Source organism: Engraulis encrasicolus, chromosome 14 (assembly GCF_034702125.1).
Source record: "Engraulis encrasicolus isolate BLACKSEA-1 chromosome 14, IST_EnEncr_1.0, whole genome shotgun sequence".
Lineage (NCBI taxonomy): Eukaryota > Metazoa > Chordata > Actinopteri > Clupeiformes > Engraulidae > Engraulis > Engraulis encrasicolus.
Genome location: NC_085870.1, coordinates 376,272 through 398,061, shown reverse-complemented (window position 1 = coordinate 398,061; position 21,790 = coordinate 376,272). Strand labels below are relative to the sequence as shown.

At 44.4% G+C, this 21,790-nt stretch overlaps 1 protein-coding gene across 1 annotated transcript in view; it reads left to right on the top strand.

The window, feature by feature from the left end:
* The first annotated feature begins 926 nt into the window (after window positions 1-926).
* LOC134462920 (zinc finger protein GLI4-like) overlaps window positions 927-21,790 on the top strand; it is a 22,106-nt gene continuing 1,242 nt past the window's right edge. Inside the window, exons 1-4 of the mRNA XM_063216193.1 lie at window positions 927-1,213; window positions 1,881-2,083; window positions 3,827-4,294; window positions 6,075-6,338. Of these exons, the coding sequence (XP_063072263.1) occupies window positions 1,024-1,213; window positions 1,881-2,083; window positions 3,827-4,294; window positions 6,075-6,338 (1,125 nt within the window). The 5' untranslated portion in view covers window positions 927-1,023. The remainder of the gene's footprint in view (window positions 1,214-1,880; window positions 2,084-3,826; window positions 4,295-6,074; window positions 6,339-21,790) is intronic.

Here is a 21,790-nt window from a genome sequence, read left to right as displayed (position 1 = left end):
TAATTTAAATCGTTTTTCCTTTGACAGATTTGATAGTAGCCCTATTTGATAGAAATAAAGCAAGTATTTCACAAATTATGAAAATATACAAGTGTAGGATTTTAAAATCCATTTTAAAACAATACAAAAATAAGCTGATGATGTCATCGTTTGTCTGTCTTCTGGAGTGACATGGGGTTGGTGTTCAAGGTGAGCTGCCTGCTACTGTGGACTGAATTCATTAGATTTCAGGCTCTATGAAGGCTCTATGAGCTTTTTTACGCTCTTTTCGCTCTTTCACGCTCTTTTAAAAAAAATCTTTTTCTATATGTTGTTGACTGATTGATTTCTTGACCTGATCCCTGGCGTTGTTTATGGTATTTTATTGTATGATGATGTTGTTATTTTATTTATTCATGATGCGTTTTCAGCTTCTTCTTTAAAATAAATAAATAAAATAAAATATGTATATTTATGGTCATTTTAACCTTTTATTGACCACTGCACTTTATGTCTGTCCTGTGGTTTATATTGTTACTCTCTAGGCTATATGTGCCTATGTCTTCCTGTACACCTAATCGCCCCATTTGGGGACAATAAAGTTGAAAAGTTGAAGTTCTTCACAACTGCGGGTTTAGGGAGTAGACTAGAGTAGTAGCCTATTCTGATGGAAATTAAGATACTCGGTGCAGTAAAAGTCCTTAGTGATTATCCTTTGTTAAGAATACCTCAGTGGGTGGGGAAAAAACAATTCTACAGTGCACTAAACATCAATACGGTGTAGTTTTGTGTTCATGTTCCAAAGTAGGCCTACACCAGACCAGAGGTTTCCAAACGTAGTTTTAGGAGAGGCTACTTCCCTACTCGACCACAGGGTGGCAGTGTCGACCCTCAACACAGTACCGGAAGAGAAAAAAGCAAAACAGGAACCAGAGTTACCAGGCAAACGAGACTGTCAAAAAAACAACAACAGCTGAATGAAGTGCTTAGGGAGTCTGAATGTCATATGTTTCGTGTTTTTAGCGCGTAGTTTTAGTAACCAGAATGACGAAGTTGGACGTGCTGAATCTCTACCTGAAGGAGCGTTTGCGGCTGGCCGCGGATGATATATTCCAGGTGATCAAGGACACCATTCTGGACTATCAAAACGAGATCGCCCTCACCAAAGAGGAGAACCGAGACCTCAAGCAAAGACTGGCCGATGTCGGCACTATTTCAGCCGGTATACAACGAGGTAACAAAGTGTCCTTCCTTCATGACTTCAGTTGTTTCCGAGGGATGCGCAGTAGATACTATGTAATTACTATTCTAGTACTGCATGGTGTCCTGTCAACAAGGTGCTCACCCGTCTCCAGAGTCCACCCCATGAGTGACTTTCAACCCCCTCACCTGTCTATCTGCATGTTCAGAGTAGTAGAGTATAATCTATTAATACAGAGGGGAAATCAAAGTATCCAGTAGCATATATATACATATACATATACATATACATATACATATACATATACATATACAAATAGGCCTACAGAATACACAAGACATTGCTTGCACACATCAACCATGTGTTCATTCAGCCAGGGGCATGGTCTACCTCATATCTCTCATACCTCATAATGTGATCTTGTGTGTGTGTGTGTGTGTGCCTCTCTCTCTCTCTCTCTCTCTCTCTCTCTCTCTCTCTCTCTCTCTCTCTCTCTCTCTCTCTCTCTCTCTCTCTCTCTCTCTCTCTCTCTCTGGATGTGTTTGAATGCAAAATTTAATTGCTATTCTAAACCTCATAATTTGATCTAAGTGTGTGTGTGTGTGTGTGTTTGTTTGAATGCCAAATGCTGTGTATTTGCTATTTTCTGTATTCCTAAATGTATTCTGGTGGTGACCCCCCCCCTCTCCCCCTTCTCCAGTGTTGACTGCTGAGAGACGCACCCCAGAGCCCCGCCCTCCAGCGTTCCCCAGGGAGCTCCCGGATGCCCCCCCTGCCCCTCCTCCTCCTCCTCCCCCTCCCGTTTCGGGACGCGATCAGCACCCCTCCGTACCCCCACCCAGTGACCGCGGGGAGCAGCCCTCAGACCCCCCGGACCAGTCCCACTCCCCCGACATCATCGAGGTATGTCTGTATGTGAAGAATAATAATGATGATGATGATAATAACAATAACAACAACAAAAACAACAATAACAATTTAATATGTTATGTGTGATGGAGGTCATCTTGCACCTGTTCACCCCCCCTCAGGGATCGAACGCGCGACCTCGTCAACTACAAAGGTCCGGCAATGGGAGAAACATTACGATACCGCTGGGCCAAGAGACTAGTCTCTCAGCCCAACGGCACAAGACTGTATGAGGCTATCCGTGGGAGGTTTACCAACGTTCCACGCCAACTCTGTGCTAGTTAGCCTCCGTTACATATGCCTGTATGTGAAGAATAATGATGATGATACTAATAATAATATAATAACAACAACAACAACAACAATAAGAATAATAACAACAGTTGAATAAGTTATTGCATCAGGAGACTATTCCAAGAACCTGGCTATGTTGTAATCAGGTTAAAGGTCATTTCACGTGAAATCAGACACTTTGGGACCCGACCGACACCGATTTCAATCATACTTGCTGTGCCTGTTTAGTAGCAAGGTAGCACCCCAGAACTGCATTTGTGTGAATCTGACACCAATATTCCATTACGATGTGCCACTACCTCAAGGTTAACTTCAGGGTCATTTCACGTGAAATCAGACACTTTGGGACCCGACCGACAAGGATTTCAATCATACTTGCTGTGCCTGTTTAGTAGCAAGGTAGCACCCCAGAACTGCATTTGTGTGAAGCTGACACCAATATTCCATTACGATGTGCCACTACCTCAAGGTTAACTTCAGGGTCATTTCACGTGAAATCAGACACTTTGGGACCCGACCGACACCGATTTCAGTCATACTTGGTGTGCCTGTTTGGTAGCAAGGTAGCACCCCAGAACTGTATTGGCTTGAATCTGACATGAATATTAAGGGAGAAACAGACTAGCGAAGGTTTACAAATGAGGGTAGGACACAATACATTCAGCCTTGATTACATCAGTCAGTGTTAGTCTATGGACTATCTACAAAGTATTAGCAGATTTACCACTTTTTGCAGATTAACTTGGCCAGGTTTATCACTAGGCCATACCTTATTCTTGGAATACTCCCCAGTTTTGCATGGCGCTTCTCCTGTGTGTGTGTGTGTGTGTGTGTGTGTCCTGGGTCATGCACTGCAGTGTGTGCGTTGTGCGCTTCTCCTGTTTGCATGGCGCTTCTCCTGGCTCACAAAGGCCAGACGCGTGTTATGTGTGTCTTAAATGTTTTAAATGTTTCATCTGAATGAATGGAGATCACTTGCTTGCACATCAAATCTACCTTTTGGGCATGAATAAAAGCTTTATTCAAGTGGGTGATTAACGTATGTTGCTGCAATGTTAAATGCAATACACAATAATGTGCATTAGGTCTTTGTGTATTGTTTTGTATTTGTGTATTCATGGGTCAAAGACGTGCAAAATGAAATTGTCATTCAGTGTAACGGATACCTTCTGCTGACTGTAGCTGTGAAAAAACATGATTTTTATTTTTAAATTGTTTCAAGTGAATGGATGACAGCCGAGGCTTTCATGAATTAACTGGAAAAAACAATAAATGAAAAGTGTCATGTTTTTTACAGTTACAGTCAGCAGAAGGTATCCGTTACATTGAAGGACAATTTCATTTTGCACGTCTTTGACCCTTTGATGTAAGCTGTCAGACGCCTTCATTTCCCTCAGGATTATTGAAAGTACTCTACTCTACTCTATCTAATCTAATGTAAAGGTCAAGCATGAGGAGGAGCAGCCTATCGACATCACGCCCGGTACAGAAGACACACAGCACCCCCATCATGCCCCCCACCAGGCCCCCCATCAGGTCTCCCACCAGGCCCCCACACCTCCCCAATACAGCCCCAACCCTGACCAGAGACTACCCAACGCGTACCACGCCGCCAGCTACGCACCGCACATGCACATGCCCCAGGAAGAAGACAGGGGATTGGACGGCCTGGACGGGCCCGGGCCCGGGCCTCTACCTCTACCCCTGCAGCAGCCAATCAAACTGGAGTCTGATGTCGATGACTGCTGCAGCGTGGTGGACTTTAACCCCGAACTCTCCGCCCACTCCAGCTCCATGGACACCCCACACGGTAGCAGCAGCCTGGAGGACACAGGTCACAGTGGCGTGGGATACATGACTGAGGGAGCCATGGGGTACCTCTCACAGAGCTGCGCCCAGGGAACTATAGGGGTGAGTATTCTGCCCTACAAAGGCAAAGTGCAGTGACTACATATTTTGTCAAAATTGATTTTTAGACTGAAAATGGGTCTCCACAAGACCTCCTGAATCTTGAGACAAATCCTTATGTTCAGTTCAGTTCAGTTTATTCGTCAGACACTTGTCCAAATCGACATACAACATAGGGTTTATACACATCAGAAACAAACCAGGACAAACACAAAAAGTAACAAAAATAATTAAAGAACAATACAAAAAATGAAAAAATAAAACAAATAATAATTAAATGATTAAAATCTATACAAAGATTTAGTCCAGTGCACTCTCTCTCATCCTGGATTTGTATCTTGCACAGCTCATAGTTGGATTACAGAGTACATGATCCTATTTGAAGAAATATCCAGGCGCTGCTGTGTAAACTTGTACATTAAATTCCTCAAAAGTGCATGTAGTGTGGTGCATGTAGTGTGGTGCATGTAGTGTGCATGTAGTGTGGTGCATGTAGTGTGGTGCATGTAGTGTCCAAATGTAGTGTGGTGCATGTAGTGTGGTGCATGTAGTGTGGTGCATGTAGTGTGCATGTAGTGTGGTGCATGTAGTGTGGTGCATGTAGTGTGGTGCATGTAGTGTGGTGCATGTAGTGTCCAAATGTAGTGTGGTGCATGTAGTGTGGTGCATGTAGTGTGGTGCATGTAGTGTCCAAATGTAGTGTGGTGCATGTAGTGTGGTGCATGTAGTGTGGTGCATGTAGTGTCCAAATGTAGTGTGCATGTAGTGTGGTGCATGTAGTGTGGTGCATGTAGTGTGGTGCATGTAGTGTCCAAATGTAGTGTGGTGCATGTACTGTAGTATGGTGCATGTAGTGTGGTGCATGTCGGTGCCCAACGGGTTCTGCCTGCCTGATCCGTTCCCTTTGCACACTGCACATGCGCAGTATGACGTATACGGAAGAGAAATTGCCTGATTTGTTCCGTTAATTTTTAACTTTCTCGTTTTAAGTGTTTATTTTGCAGGAGGAAGTTTGCGTTTTAAACTGTCTGTTTTATAATAATATATAACCGTTACAGAAACGCTAATAAGGTCACCAACTGGTCAGCTAACCAACTGACTATTCAGAGCACAATATTCTATTATTTACAGCGACAAACGCGTTTGATGTAAAACAACGATATAAAGTAAAGATATAATATACATATATAACATATCTCTTTGTGTTAATGTTCTGGCGGCTGCAAAATAAACATTTAAAACGTGAAAGTCATTAGGGAACGGATCAGGCAGGCGGAACGCGTTGGGCACCTACAGTGCATGTAGTGTCCAAATGTGTCCCGTTTCAGAGCTATTGCTGCTATGTCAAATTTGTAGTGACAGGGTTCCCACTGGTGCTTGAATTTCTTGAAAATGCTTGAATTTCAATTAAGTGATTTCAAGGTTGTGAAAATGCTTGAAATTTTGGGGAAGTGCTTGAAAATGCTTGAAATTTGTGTCAAATCAAACTCAGTAAGCCAAATAATAGAAATAAATTGTTCAGGTACATCAAAAATCTGAGGGAGTGAGATGTCAGGTGGGATTTGCCATTTGACACCCTACAATTGATTAGAATGCAGGAAGTTGCACCTTAAAAACACAACATTTTCTGGGGGAGGACCCTCACATGCCCTTCCCGCGACCTATTAAATGTGCTGGAAAACTGAAAATTTGGTGCTTGAATTTGTTCATGAAAAAGGTGTGGGAACCCTGTAGTAAGTATCGCGATGCATTGTCATGACGATTTGTTTTTGCACCCCCCCAGGGACCGAGCACCATGCTGAGGGGAGACATGTGTGAGCTGCCCCCCCAGTTGCCCCCCCAGCCCCAGGGCTCCTGCATGGGGGTGGGGGTGGGGGTGGGGGTGAGCATGGGAGTCGGTGCGGAGATGGGCATGGGCGCGACGGCGGGCACCAGTGCAGCTCTCGACCAATCGCATGGCAGTAACCATGGCGACCAGCAGCCCCTGTACTGCACGCTGTGCGGCCGGTGCTTCAACACCCCCCGCGAGATGGCCATTCACAAACAGGTACATTACATTACATTACATTACATTGCATTACATTGCATTTGGCAGACGCTTTATAACCAAAGCGACTTTCAAAAGAGGACATAATCAAGCCAACATCACAAGCAAATACAAAGTGCACAGGAAATATACAGAACAACAAGTGCCGTTGCGAAGAGGGACTCGTTTTTTTATATATATATAAATAAAGAGTAAATAATGAGTACACACACAACACAAACACACACACACACACACACACCCACACCACACAAACTAAACTAAACATCGTCAAGAGTCTGCCCTGGGGCTAGGCCAGCTCAAGCATTAGTCTAGTAGATTCTCTCGAAAGAGGAAGGTCTTTAGTTGTTTCTTGAAGGCTGCAAGAGATGTGCTTAGTCTTACTGCCTCTGGGAGACCGTTTCACCACTTGGGTACAACAACAAAGAACAGTCTTGACTGGGGGTACCTAGAGCAACTTGATAGTATCTAGGTTTATCTACTAATTAATATTTAAGACCAGTTCCAGTGCAATAGTTGAAATTCAGAAATGCAAGGTTTATTAACTTGAGAGAGGGGGAGAGGAGACCAATAAGCCCAAAAAGCCTATCCACAGGCCTCCTCACCCCCTCTCCCTGAATAGGTGTTAACAGGACAGGTAAAGACAAAGAAGGGCACAAAAAAGGGGAGAACAATGCCAGTGGATGAACTTAAAAAAAGACCTCCACAGGAAATGAGGTCACATTGGATGGTGTCACATACAGTGATAGTCTTAGCCAATAGCAATGGATAGGCGATTTCAAATCAGCAGTTTGGGGGAAGGGAAGTTCAGTACATCCTGATGCCATAGACAAAGGGAACTTTTATTTGACATCTCACAGTCTAAAAGTGTTATTCAAACACGTATCAAACAATACATGGATATTGAAATGTTATGTGTCATTGGGGGCACTATTCAGATTCTTTCAGTCCCCCTTTTGAAGTTAAAATACTTCACATAAATATAAACTTATCAAATTATTAATCCACGCATAACTCTAGAAATAGCACTCTGGAGATTGGTTCCATCAAAAAGTTATCATAAGCAGCATGATATGAAGACAATTGAAATGGACTGTAAGAATTTTGTCATGACAGGATTGCAAACGAGTTGACTCATGTGACGCATGTCATTCAGTTCTTCATGTAAAGCAATGTGAAACGCGTTGTGTGTGCAGACGAGTGTAAAAAGAAAAACTGTAGTACTCTTCTTCTTCATCATCTGGCTCCATCTTCTTCATTCAATGTGCCCTTCGAGGCCAATGCAGTGGACCAGGTCAATGGCACGTTACCGGGAAGAGAGATAGCATCATACACTCAAGTATCTTATTCCGCACACATCAATGTTCACAACAAGCATCTGTGTCACCCAGGAAGATCTCATAGAACATGGAAGAATCAAAACAAGAATAAAATAAAATGAAATGGCAAAATGTGTCAGCGTGGGGACTGTCTCCCCCTTTCCATCAACTTCAAAGACACATAAATACAACACAGAGAAAGTTCGAATTTTTAAAATGGTTGCCTTGAAATGAACAAAAGAAAATCAACAGGTCAGTCTGCCACTGAAGGTGTGAAAAGGTGGTCTCTCAGCATAGGGGAGGGGACCTCCCCCTTCCGGCACCTTGAGACACAGAGCAGGGAAACAATCTAATCCATTCGAAACATTTGCCTTGTGTAAACTTAAATTTCAATCTTAACTCATAAACCAGCTTTTGTGTGAATTCTTCATCTCAAACTCATAATTAGTCAACTTATCTTCACACAATCTGCAACAAGTTAACTCATAGGTACAGTCAATCACCACCCATCCTCCACTGAAAGTAAACAACTCACGGATCCTCTCCCCCTTTGCAATCTGTGGGGCATTCCAGCTGTAGCAGATTGGAGAAATCGGAGATTGAAGAAACACAGGACTAGTTGGAATGATCCTTTATGTGCCAGCGTGTACTAAGAATGCCATCAGGAATGACACAGAGGGGTTATCAAGTGGGCACCTCCTTCACCGGAGTTTCGTCGATTTAAGCCCACGACCCCTCCGGTAGGCTCGACGGTAACCTCAGGCGTCCCTGAAGCACCCCCCTCTGTGTCATCCCTGGCTGCCACTCGATGCCCAGCAGGTGTCCTTGCGTTTTAGCCACAGCCATTGGCTGCTCCCTTCAGCTGCTTCCGACAATGCCTTGACGGCGTGCCGCAGGCTCTGGCCTCTTACGCCCACATCCTTCAGCAGTCTGGTGGTAGATGACGCCACAAACCCCCTGCATCCCACTTCTACTGGGCGTACCTCAGTCCTCCACCCACGCTGCTGTGCCTCTGCAGCAAGGTCAGCATACCGTAGATGTTTTCTTTCGTATGCCTCCTCTACAGACTCCTCCCAAGGCACAGTCAGCTCAATAATAAAGACCCTCTTCGCAGATGGTGACCAAAGTACCAAATCGGGTCTAAGTGTGGTGGCAGCAATTTCAGGAGGAAAGACAAGGCGTTGACCAACATCTGCCAGCATTTTCCAGTCCGAGGCTGAGTGTAGCCGGCAATGTTCTGTTGATGTCAGTGCACTGCGATTTGTCTTTGCCCCACCCTCGCGCACGAATGTGACTGCTGGCAGGATGTTTAGCCTTGCAGGTGTTGCTGAATTGACATTTGTTCGCCTGTTCTCCAAAGTGGCAGCAAGTTCTTTCAAAACCTGGTTGTGACGCCAGGTATAGCGCCCCTGGGCAAGACTCACATTACACCCTGTGAGAATATGCCTAAGGGATGCCGGCTTGGAGCAGAGTGTGCAGCCTGGATCTTCTCCTCTCCACTGCTGGAGGTTCATGGGTGTGGGGAGGACATCATATGTTGCTCTTATGATGAAGCTGAGTCGCTTTGCCTCCATACTCCACAGATCTTTCCAGTTCATTTTCCTTCCCTCCACATTGTCCCACTTGGTCCACTTCCCTTGCTTACCAAGTGCCACCATCTTGGCCCTCCTGACGCCTTCCTCCTGGTTTTTGACCTCATCCACGATCATCCTCCTCCTTTCAGAAGCTGAGGCTTTGCTCCAAGCTGGCCGATGAGCAGTTAGTCCCAGCCCTCCTCTTCCATGCTGGACATGTCCCACGATGTCTGCATGCTTGAGAGCTGTCACAGCCTCCTCCACCGCTCGTGCTGGTCTCCATTTGCGGCCTGCTGTGATGACTGGGGCGTTCTTGCTCACCATCAAGTCTTTGGACTCAGTCAGCATTACCTGTAGTCTTGTCTTGGTGCACTTGAATTCCTCCACGAGACTGGTGAGTGGCAGTCTGAGGAGGCAGTCTCCATAGAGGGCGGTGGACGTCAAGCAGCGTGGGACTCCCAACCACTTCTTTATGTAGTTGGAGATTCCCTTCTCCATCCTTTCAACTGTTGAGATAGGCACCTCATACAGTGTGAGAGGCCACAGCACCCGGGGAAGCAGGCCAAACTGTAGGCACCAGATCTTCAGCTTCCCAGGAAGCTCTGTGTTTTCAATGGCTTGTACTCCATCGTGTATGTCCCTCTGTAGTTGTGCTACCTGCTCCTTATCCCTCAGGCTCGCATCAAACCACCTCCCAAGGCTCTTGACTGGCCGCTCAGAAACTGTAGGAATTGGTTCCTCCCCGATGAAGAACTTGAGGTCTGACAGCACTCCCTTGACAATTGAAATGCTGCGAGACTTAGATGGTTTTATCCTCATTCGGGCCCAACTGATGTTCTCCTGTAGCTTCCTGAGCAGACGTCTGGTACATGGTACTGTGGTTGTTAGCGTTGTGATGTCATCCATGTATGCCCTGAGCGGAGGGAGTCGGGCACTGGGGTTGAGCTTTTGTCCACTGACCACCCATTTGGAGGCTCGGATGATTACCTCCATTGCCATCGTGAAGGCCAAGGGAGAGACTGTGCAGCCTGCCATTATGCCGACCTCCAGGCATTGCCAAGTGGTGGTAAACTCTGTGGTGGTGAAACAGAACTGCAGGTCTTGGAAATAGGATTTAACCAAAGCTGTAATATGTCCAGGGATGTGGAAGAATTCGAAGGCAGTCCAAAGGAGCTCATGTGGCACTGATCCAAACGCGTTGGCCAGGTCAAGAAAGACGACGTGTAGATCATCTTTCCTTGCCTTTGCTGCCTGAATCTGGTGCCAGATCATGCTGGAGTGTTCCAAGCATCCAGGGAAGCCTGATATGCCTGCTTTCTGTACAGATGTATCTATGTACTGGTTGTTAAGCAGGTATGCAGAGATTCTCTGAGCCATCACCGAAAAGAACATCTTGCCTTCTACGTTAAGTAGGGAGATTGGTCGAAACTGGCTGATGGTTTCTGCCTCTTTCTCTTTCGGGATTAGGACACCTCCTGCCCTCCGCCACACTTTGGGAATGGTCTTCTTCTGCCATATCGTCCTCATCAACTTCCAAAGAAACCTTAGGACATCAGGTGTGTTTTTGTACAGCTTGTACGGTATCCCATTTGGTCCTGGGGCTGACGCCGTCCTTGCTCGGTGGACCACCCTTTCCACCTCTTTCCAAGTCGGGGGGCCAACGTCGCACTGATGTTCTGGGGGTGCGATTGGTGGGATATCTGCAGGAATTGCGAGATGTTCATGCCGTTTTGGATCAGAGTGTATGCTCCTGAAGTGGTCCTCCACGTCTCTTTTAGTTGTTTTTAGGGATCCACTTTTCTCACTTGAGAAAAGGCCTTTCAGGAATGCATAAGGATCCTTGTAGAACCTTGTTCTAGTGTGTTCCTTCTTCCTCCTGCGCTTCCTCAAGGTCTCCGCTTTGCTTAGAGATGTTAGTCGGGTTTTGATGTCCCTTTGAAGTGCATTGATGCCTTCCTTTTCTACGTCTGTGGACTTTCTCCATATCTTCTTGAGCTGTCTCCTTTCCTGGACCAGACGCTTAATCTCCTGCTGTCTCCTTGATGTAACTACCACTGGGACTTGGTCTCTGCTCTTCTGCTCTTTAACCCGAAATCGCTCCACTCCATATTGGTAGATCAGGTTTCCCATACTCTCCAACTTCTTCTCAGCCGTGCCTTTAAGCTGCTCAAGGGACTTTGCCAGGTCAGTGTTGACAGTCTCCCACAGCTTCTTTTCAGCCGCGCCAGGCCATTTCACCTGTGGTTTGCGCCCAGCCATTTTACTCTCAATCGGAGGTCTAGCTGTTTGAGTGGATGGGATGGGACTCACCAATTCAGTCTCTGTGTTTGAGGTAACGCACTGTACCGTAGAGGTATTGATGCACTGCACACTGTGGTTGGCGTCCCGTTGCTGTGCTTCATCCGACTGACTTGACCCATTTCTAAGAAAGTAGTCAATGCGGGGTCTCTGCGGTTCCTCTCTCGCACACCCCTTCTTTCCCTGGTGTATCCTCAATCCCAAGTATGATGTTACTTTACTCCACCCGCAGACGCATCTCTGTAGTTTGTGACCTGTTGCTGCTGACGTAGCTGTATCGGGTGGCATGATAATCTCTTGTACTGCGCTGTGTCTCATAGTCGTTTTCGGTCCGGGGTCTGACACCATAGTTCCATCCGATGAGTCTTCTTGCGCCCTCACTCTCGCAGACTCTGAGGGTATTGTCTCTATTTGTCTTGACGTAGCAATGGCGGGTGCCCTCGACATGGTAACATGCGAAGGCTACAGACATGGGGTGCTAGCCCAATACTGTCCCTTTGGGGTCTGTTCCCTCCTGTCAGCTGTCTCTCCAGGCTGTCACAAAGGCTTTCCTCTGTTGTCAGCTGATCTTTCTCAGCGGTCACTGGTTTTCCAGATATTCAGTTTGCAGAAACACAGGACAAGTTGGAATTATCCTTTATGTGCCAGAGTGTACTAAGAATGCCATCAGGAATGACACAGAGGGGTTATCAAGTGGGCACCTCCTTCACCGGAGTTTCGTCGATTTAAGCCCACGACCCCTCCGGTAGGCTCGACGGTAACCCCAGGCGTCCCTGGGGTACCCCCCTCTGTGTCATCCCTGGCTGCCATTTGATGCCCAGCAGGTGTCCTGCCGTTTCAGCCAAAGCCATTGGCTGCTCCCTTCAGCTGCTTCAGCCAGTGCCTTGATGGCATGGCGCAGGCTCTGGCCTCTTACTCCTACATCCTTGAGCAGTCTGGTGGTAGATGACGCCACGAAGCCTCTGCATCCCACTTCTACAGGACGTACTTCAGTCCTCCAGCCACGCTGCTGTGCCTCTGCAGCAAGGTCAGCATACCGTAGGTGTTTTCGTTCATATGCCTCTTCTACAGACTCCTCCCAAGGCACAGTCAGCTCAATAATAAAGACCCTCTTCGCAGATGGTGACCAAAGTACCAAATCGGGTCTAAGTGTGGTGGCAGCAATTTCAGGAGGAAAGACAAGGCGTTGACCAACATCTGCCAGCATTTTCCAGTCCGAGGCTGAGTGTAGCCGGCAATGTTCTGTTGATGTCAGTGCACTGCGATTTGTCTTTGCCCCACCCTCGCGCACGAATGTGACTGCTGGCAGGATGTTTAGCCTTGCAGGTGTTGCTGAATTGACATTTGTTCGCCTGTTCTCCAAAGTGGCAGCAAGTTCTTTCAAAACCTGGTTGTGACGCCAGGTATAGCGCCCCTGGGCAAGACTCACATTACACCCTGTGAGAATATGCCTAAGGGATGCCGGCTTGGAGCAGAGTGTGCAGCCTGGATCAAAACAAATAGAACAAATAAACAGGAGAACAAATAAACAAAAATTAAAAATGCCAAGGGAGAAAACAATGACCGCCGAGATGTGCCACGCTTATTCACCCAATGTGTCTCAAGCAAAGTACCGTCTTGTCCTCACCAGATGTTTGGCTGGGTAACGCCGACATACATGAACACCGCAAACCTTACTATAGTATTGCTTGGTACACAACTTCTGCTTTCCTCTCAGAAGTTCAAAACACCACTGGAATTCCCATCAGTAGATAACCCTCAAGCCAATACAGAAAGTAAGTTTAGATTGTTCAAAACACATCATTTGCATAGTCAACGCCAGCCGTCTTTCGCACTTGGAGACACACGGTTCACACTCGTAGGGGACTCTTTTTGCTTTCTTTGGCCAATGCACACAATGTTTCTGAAACAAAGAACAGGAAAAATTTGCAACTGCAAAGCAGTATCTTGGATTAAAACTTGAAGAAAAAAAAATCATGGGAGGATGGTCTTGAAGGTGGGGGCATGACTGTACACTAGAGTTAAGGTTTGATAGCTTAAAAAAGAATCTATGACAGACTGACACAAAGTAAAACAAAATTTCTCTCTTTAAGGGGAAACATGACATGTCATGACAGAAATTCATACATCTTTCCAAATTCAATTTGTGGTTGGGAATATCCTTGTTTCTGTTAAGTTTCATTGTCTTAAGGTCAGCACTCTGATTTTAGCATTCTTTAACTTCACATTGACGACGACACTCTCACAGCTATGTGGGTGGGGGAGGGGATTTCAGGTGGGCAATTGAGCTTGGAGGTGTGAAGGGTTTTCAAACACACATTACACAGATGCTGGCCAGCGCACACACACACACACACACACACACACACAAAGAGACAAAATGGCGGGAAAGGTTCAAGGCTAAACATTCCTTTCATTGTGGGGTATCTGAGACATTGGCTGCTCAAAATCAATCAAAATGGGTATTTTGTAACTAGGCACCCCTGCCTCCATTTACTACAGTTGGCCAGCTAATTCTGATTGACTCTGAGCAGTTGCCACTGATAGACACATTGATAAAATTGCTTTAGATCAAGACATGGGTGAGGGGTAAGTTGAGAGAGGAAAGGAGGAGACAAAGACAGCCATGGCAGACACAGACAAAGAACAAAAGGCAGACACATGCATCTGATTCCAACACTGCACGGAAGTCTAAAACACAACATTTTGGAGCTAAAATGTGATCCCATGCACACCTCTAGTTGACAGAATAACCATTAGGCAGGCAAATCATTGAACAAGTCTTCTTTCCTTTCGCCCTGGGCCCAAGGCTTCAATTTCTGGCAAGGTTACCTTCACAGATCTGGCCTTTTTCATCCAGCTGCACCTCCGGGACAGAGTAAAGCTCTAGTCCCAAAAAACAAGAAGGCCCCTGCTGCCCCCCGTCGAGAGCAAAACCACAGTGTGTCAAGTAACAAAGTCAAAGAGAAAAGGTAGACAATGTATAGATAAGATGAGTTAGAGGACTCTGCCACTGAAACACACACTAGGATCAGAATCTAACAGAACAACATAGGTAGTCTTTTTCACCTACCATCTGTTTTTAACATAGGTGGTCTTTTTCACCCACCATCTGTTTACCGTTAAACTCTCATCCTCTTGGATTGAAATATTAGGATTACGGTAATAATTCAGTCCGGTTACCAATCTCACGTTAAGATTCGGCCAATAAGAAGACTTGCTCAAGAATCTAACCTCCATTCTTCAAACAAACAATCACAATTCTGTCATCAAAAGGGAGATGAGATCTTACCATTTGCTCAGTCAGGGAATCCAAACTTCAAATCCATTAATCCAAATTTTACCGTCTCGGTCTATCCACAGGCCTCCTCACCCCCTCTCCCTTCTTTGTCTGTACCTGTACCTTTTAACACCTATTCAGGGAGAGGGGGTGAGGAGGCCTGTGGATAGGCCTTTTGGGCTTATTGGTCTCCTCTCCCCCTCTCTCAAGTTAATAAACCTTGCATTTCTGAATTTCAACTATTGCACTGGAACTGGTCTTAAATATTAATTAGTAGTAAAACCTAGATACTATCAAACTGGATGGCAGAGCCAGACGGCTTGTGCTGAATACAGGTACAGTGGGGAGCATCAATTACAACATTACGCATATAACTTTAACTATATTATTTAACCATGGCCATTCACAAACAGGTACGGTACGGAGCAGCAATTAGGACATATATTACACATGTATAACTTAATTTATTTAACCATCAATCCATATTTCATTTTAGATTTTATTTGTTTAAAACAAACAATATGGCAGTCTGCACACATTGAGGTGCCCTGAGCTTAAATGCCAAGGAGAATTATTATTTTATTTGAAAAGCATATTTTTTAGTATCTAAACTCTAGAGATGCACCGGATCCAAGTTCCGGATCCGGCAGGATAATAGGGTTTTTCACAGGGTCTGGATCTGGCAGGATCTTAAGCAGTGGATCTGGTATCTGGTAGAATCCTGAAAATCAGGATCTGGGGCATCTATACTTTTTACGAAGCCTAGGCTTCTCAGTCAGTCTTTCACAACCCCAATCGCTTCATGGAGTGAAAGTCCTTTGGAAGGCGCCGTTGCAGGCAGTGTGGCAGTAAGTCAATGAGTCTAAAAAATAGTTTGAGCCAACGTAATAAAAAGTGCCCACGTGTGCGAGTAGGCTATGTGTTTCAACCCTTTGATAGGATCCGGTATCCGGTTCCGGATCCGGCAGGATCTTAAGCAGTGGATCCGGTATCCGGCAGGATCCTAAAAATCAGGATCCGGTGCATCTCTACTAAACTCACATGTTCCTTACATACTTGAATACAAACCTCAAACAAAAGCCAAATGCTGCAATTATCAACACATTCAATCCATGTGTAAATGATGTGACGTCACTTTTTTATGTTCCTATAATTTGTTTTAGTAGAAAGATGTTCAAATTTGAAAATCATCTCACAGCTTACTGGTACTTAAATATATTGGGTTTTTTTTAAACTTAGCATAATAACCATTATTATGGTTCCATGGAATCCATTCTGACAGACTAATGAGGGTATAAGTCATTAGTCAATGTGATGGCACGTTAAAAACATTGCTCTACAAATTTCAGCCTGTTTAAGACAGGTGAAATTCTCTGTAAAACATGTTATAGGGTCATTCCATGTCAATTCACATGATTCCCTAGAATCTCCCCAGGTGACCCTCTCCGATTTCCCCGATAACTCACATACAGGTACCTTTTGATGTCAATTGAAAGAATACCAAGTAAGCTTATTAGCACCCTACGTCCAACGGTTGTGGAGATGAAGCCCTCCAAAGTTGGGGTGCCGTGCCCACTTTTCAAGCCTGTGGATTGCATACAAAATTTACAATTTACATGGAATGACCCTATAAACAAATTTGGCATACTCTTACTTACATTTGTCTTGTTAAACAGTGACCACCGTACACGTACAAGAAACAGAATACCATTTTCATAGATATTGTCAGCAATTTGGGGGAATTTAGTCTGTCACTTGTGTTCCTAAATTGTCAATGTGGGGTGATGAACATTTGTGGAACCATTTTGTTAATTTGTGTCTGAAGACCATGTGACAGGAAAAGATATCACTCAGAAGGACCCCTGATTAACATGTCTGTTACATGACAAGGTTTGTAATTTTTCTTTAAATCTGTATGATTTGACATTTTCTGAGCATGGTTGGGTGTGTTTATAATTGCACATCAAATACTACAATGCTAGGAAAACATTTACAATTCTGAATTCCTGTCAAAATTATGTATTCATTTTAAAAACATGTTTGAAATCTCAACATGAAGTTAATTAACTTAATACACTGACATACATAGACACTGTTTCATTTGACAGTTCATTACATACCATTGCACTCCTGTTTAGATGCTGATTGCTGATATCAAAATGTGATGTGACCCAGTTACTATTATGGGCAGTGTTTGAGTCTTGAAGGTGATGCTTTTGTCTGAGCTTAGCATCTACGTAGCTAGCATTAAAAAAAAAAAACAATATTCGGCACATACAAATATTTTGTATTCCATTCATATTTCATTTTTCATTTTCATGTTTCATGTTTCTTGTGGAATGTATAGAATTTCAAAATGTATTTTAACAATAGTAGACACTCAAATAATGTGATGAGTGTTAAGAGATCTGAAATAGATTTTATTAATCTATTCCCTATTGTTATTTTTCATTTTCATGTTTCATGTGGAATGTATAGAATTTCAAAATGTAACAGCTTTTTAACAAGAGTAGAAACTGAAATAATGTGAATGTGATGAGATCAATCTATTCCCTATTGTTTCCTATTTGTTGCAACATAACTGATGCTGCCTTGTCCACCCTATAGAGACCGTGTCCGTTAACCATCAAAGAAAGATCCGCTCGCCACCGAGCGAAAATCAAAGCTGATCCCGGAGCCAGAGCCGTTTACCTGGCCAAGAGACACGAAAGGTGGCTGTGCAATAACACACACGTACACAGACACAGACACACACACACACACACACACACACACTGAGCATACAGTACACGCTTTGCACACGTACACATGCAAACACACACACACACACACACTGAGCATACAGTACACGCTTGCACGCCTACACACGCAAACACACACACACACACACACACACACACACACACACACACACACACACACACACACACACACACACACACACACACAGTCACACACACACATCCTGAGCATGCAGTACACGCTTGCACGTGTACACACACAAACACACACTCACTGTTTTAAATAATATTAAAAAGTCAGAGTAAGTGTTGTAATTCAGGGTAGATGTTGTACTCGACGCTAACCTCTTGTATTTTCTCTGTTTTATCTTTTAAGTTATCAAAAGAGAAAACGTGAGGGGAAGATTAATACGACTCCGATTGCTGAACTTCCCACATCGAAGCAGGCTCACCTGAGAGAGCAGTGGAGGAAATATCAACATGAGCACCGACAGAAGCAGAAAGTCTCTTCCAGTGCTGTGAACTTAACTCCACCATCTATGGACACATCAGACCAGCAAACTGGAGATATGGACGATGGTCATCTGTACGGCCATGATGTCATCAAGGTCATCCTGGACTAGGTCGCTGCTCGGGGGTCAACCAGGCTATCGCTAGCCTGATAAACCAGCCTAAATGTGAGACCGGAGTAATTTATTCTGGCCCCGATGAACGATACCTCGGACGATTGCTGATGAGAACAACCTGTTGTTTTTTCAAACCGTGCCGGCGCTCTGACCAATCGGTGATCTTTGCCGTTGATGTGCTTTCCCAACGGTGTTGCAAGCTTCGTCGTCACTCCCTCAAAACCCCGCCCGCTTTGATTCAAAACAAATCTCTGCATTGTAATTGGTTTTGCCAGACTCAGGGCACATTGTTCAAAACGTTCTCAAATCCAAGGCCATACCCACTCGCAGCTGAAAAATTTCGGCGTCCAGCGGGTGGCGCTGGTTTACCAGGCTAGGTCATCGCTGCAGTTCGGGCTGTGTGAGGCACAGTGTGATACCACGGAGTTAACCCCTTAAGACCCGCGGCTTTATACATTTGTTGTTACCTGTATGGTAATGACCAAGTCGTGGTGCATTACTAAAGGGCCTGTGTTGTGTCATAGTATTGTAGTGCTATGGTAGTTACATTACAGTGACTATTACAGCGTTCCACTGGAGGTACGGCGCACATTAAGGGGCTACAAGGTTCAGACTGATAGCTCAGCGTTTCCGATACTGTACACTGCTGTTCGGCATGGGAGGCACAGTATGATTAGCCTGACAGGACACACCATTCATTTGGAATTAAGCTTACTTTGTAATTCACGAATGGTCTGACTGTAGACGCTTCTCTGGGGAGGGCTTTCAGTCGTCTACAAGACGTGTTACCGGCCAATAAGCGAACGTACTTGGGAGCATAATAACATGCGTCTTGAACGTCAGCTGTCAGCGATTGGTCACCGCTCATTTCAAGCCAGAGCTGAGCTCACTCCTCCCACCCAAGTGCTCCAGGGCACAGAGGATGCAGACCAAAAAATGACAAAGTAATGAATGTGTTCTGGTAAAACCTGGCTTCAGTATGATACCACTCAGCTAAAGGTTCAGACTGATAGCTCAGCCCTACCGATACTGTATGAGGTTTTAGAAATGAGGTTTACTAACATTTTATCGCCCAAACTCTGCTAGTTCGCGTCCGTTACACTCACCCCCTAAAACTCATCTGGGTCTAGCTGCTTAGCCAATGGTCCAGACTGATATCCCAGCACTACCGATATTATATGAGGCTTCGGGAGGGAGGTTTACTAATGTTCTACGCTGCTAGGTGTTATCCGTTACAATGGCAGTGAACAGCCGGTTGGCGAAATGATGCAAGCATGCTCAACCTCTGTGAGAAAAAGACTATGACAAAACTAGTAGATGTGATGCATAGACGGTTTATAGCCAGATGGCTAGTTTGCAACCTCAGTCCCTGATCAGGCTTCTTCCTTCTCTAAAAGAATGAAAAGAATCAGATGGAGCATGTGCCTGTTGAAAATGCTGAACCACTTGCTGAAAAATGGTATCAGATGGGTATTATTCTTATGACAAGAATCGCAGACTTTTCTAGCAATTATTATGTGTGACATCAGCAACAAAGATTGTACATACGCAGTATGCATTGTACATACGCAGTATGCATTGTACTTGGAATGAATAAAATCTCAGATTTCTCTTGCAATATTTACATGTGACATCAACAGTAATGTGTGTGTGGCACATTGTGCAAAGCTGCTACAGTGAATTGGCATTTTAGGGACCTCCAGGTTGTGCCCTCTCCTGATTAATTTATGATAATTTATTAATCTGTGGTGTTGCCCTCTTCAGATGTAGAGACTCAACAGTAATGTGTGTGTTGCACTTGTGCAAAGCTGCTACTTTGACTTGGCATTTGATGGACCTCTAGGTTGTGCCCTCTCCTGATGTGGAGACTACCAATTATCAGTTCATTAATTAATGGGCGTTAGTTGTGGTGTTGCCCTCTTCAGATATAGAGACTCTTGACCACTGCTGCTATTTATATTACAATGTCCTCCATAGGTCCCTCAAATGCCATTTCACATTAACTACCAATCATCACTCATTAATTTATGGGCTTTAGTTGTGGTTGTAGCACCTGACGTCTGCTAGTGAAAAAAACCCCCAAAAAGCAACATCACTGACCTGTAGGCTACATGGCCTCGTCATCGCTGTTACCTGTATCCTTGAGCGTGTACTTGAAGATGCCATACATAAGTGCCCCTCTATGCCCAACACTCTACACATTTCTAAGAGTCACTTGGAACTTAAGTGAGAGATTGCATGGGGACAGGTGGGAGGAGCAGTGAAGCACATGGCAGCAGGTGGGTCAATGATGTTTTAGTGCACGTCAGGGTGGTGCAACCACAGCTAATACCACTATTGTATGGATTAAATGACTGTTTTTAGTGGACTATCGAAGAATACATTGCCGCACACTACACTAGGGATGGCGAAAATTGAAAAAAATTCTTAACCGGCTACTGAGACTCGTTAACCGGTGGTTAACCAGTAATCTTAAATTATACAACGTTTGCGTGCCTATTATGCACAGCACTTTTTTTTCTTTTCTTTTTTTCTTTTTTTTCACGTTAGCCTTTTTTTTCTGCGCAGACAAGACCTGCCATGTCCAGCCACTGTTGCCAGATGGAAAATGCTGAATCATACTAAAACCTCAAAATTATCGTTTTTTGGGGGGGGCTTTTTGGGAGGAAACTATTTTTATAATTATTATTATTATTACAACCGGTTAACCGGTGGCAGAAAATTTTAACCGGTTAACATTGATCCGGTCAACTATCGGTTAACTGGTTACCGATTAACATCCCTACACTACACCTATAATTGGTACCTACCAATTACTGAGTCAGTAACAAACATGCACCGCATGACCGCTTGGAAAACATATTTCTCATTGTTTCTGTTTTTCTCAATTGAAAATAATAAAAAGCAAGTTCAATCGACCTTTTTGACTCTTTGCTTGATTTTTGTGCCAGTTAAGCAACATTGTGTGATGAAACGTGCTGGTTGCACCAATTGACTCATGCACTGTGTCAGTTGGTGTCACCAGCAGCATTTGTCATAAAAATATTACAATTCACAGGACTATGCATGAGTGCTAAGATGAAATGTGCTATGCAATGTAGCCCTGTGTGTGTGTGTGTGTGTGTGTGTGTGTGTGTGTGTGTGTGTGTGTGTGTGTGTGTGTGTGTGTGTGTGTGTGTGTGTGTGTGTGTGTGTGTATGTGCAATGCAATGTCCAATTGCCACGTGCTGACCCCTGCTCCAACAGATAATGCATCAATGGCAATGGAGTTTTCAGCTTTTTTCCTGCCATACATTGTAAAAATGCAACATTTTCATTTCAAAATTATTTCATTTAATCCAATTGAAAATGACATATTGACATTCAGTAACTGATTTGCATACATTGCCGTTGTGAATAAATATTTCATATTTCTCCTTCTCTTGAAAACAGTGTCATAACGCAGGACGTCATGAACATTATGTCCATGCGATACATGTGAACATTTTATGACTGTTGCCATTAAGTGACATTCATTTATGGAAACATAACAATGTCAACTTTTCATGGCCATAAAACTTTTATGACATTGACAAGCCATACTGACCAGCGTGGTTTTCTTTATGTGTGTGTGT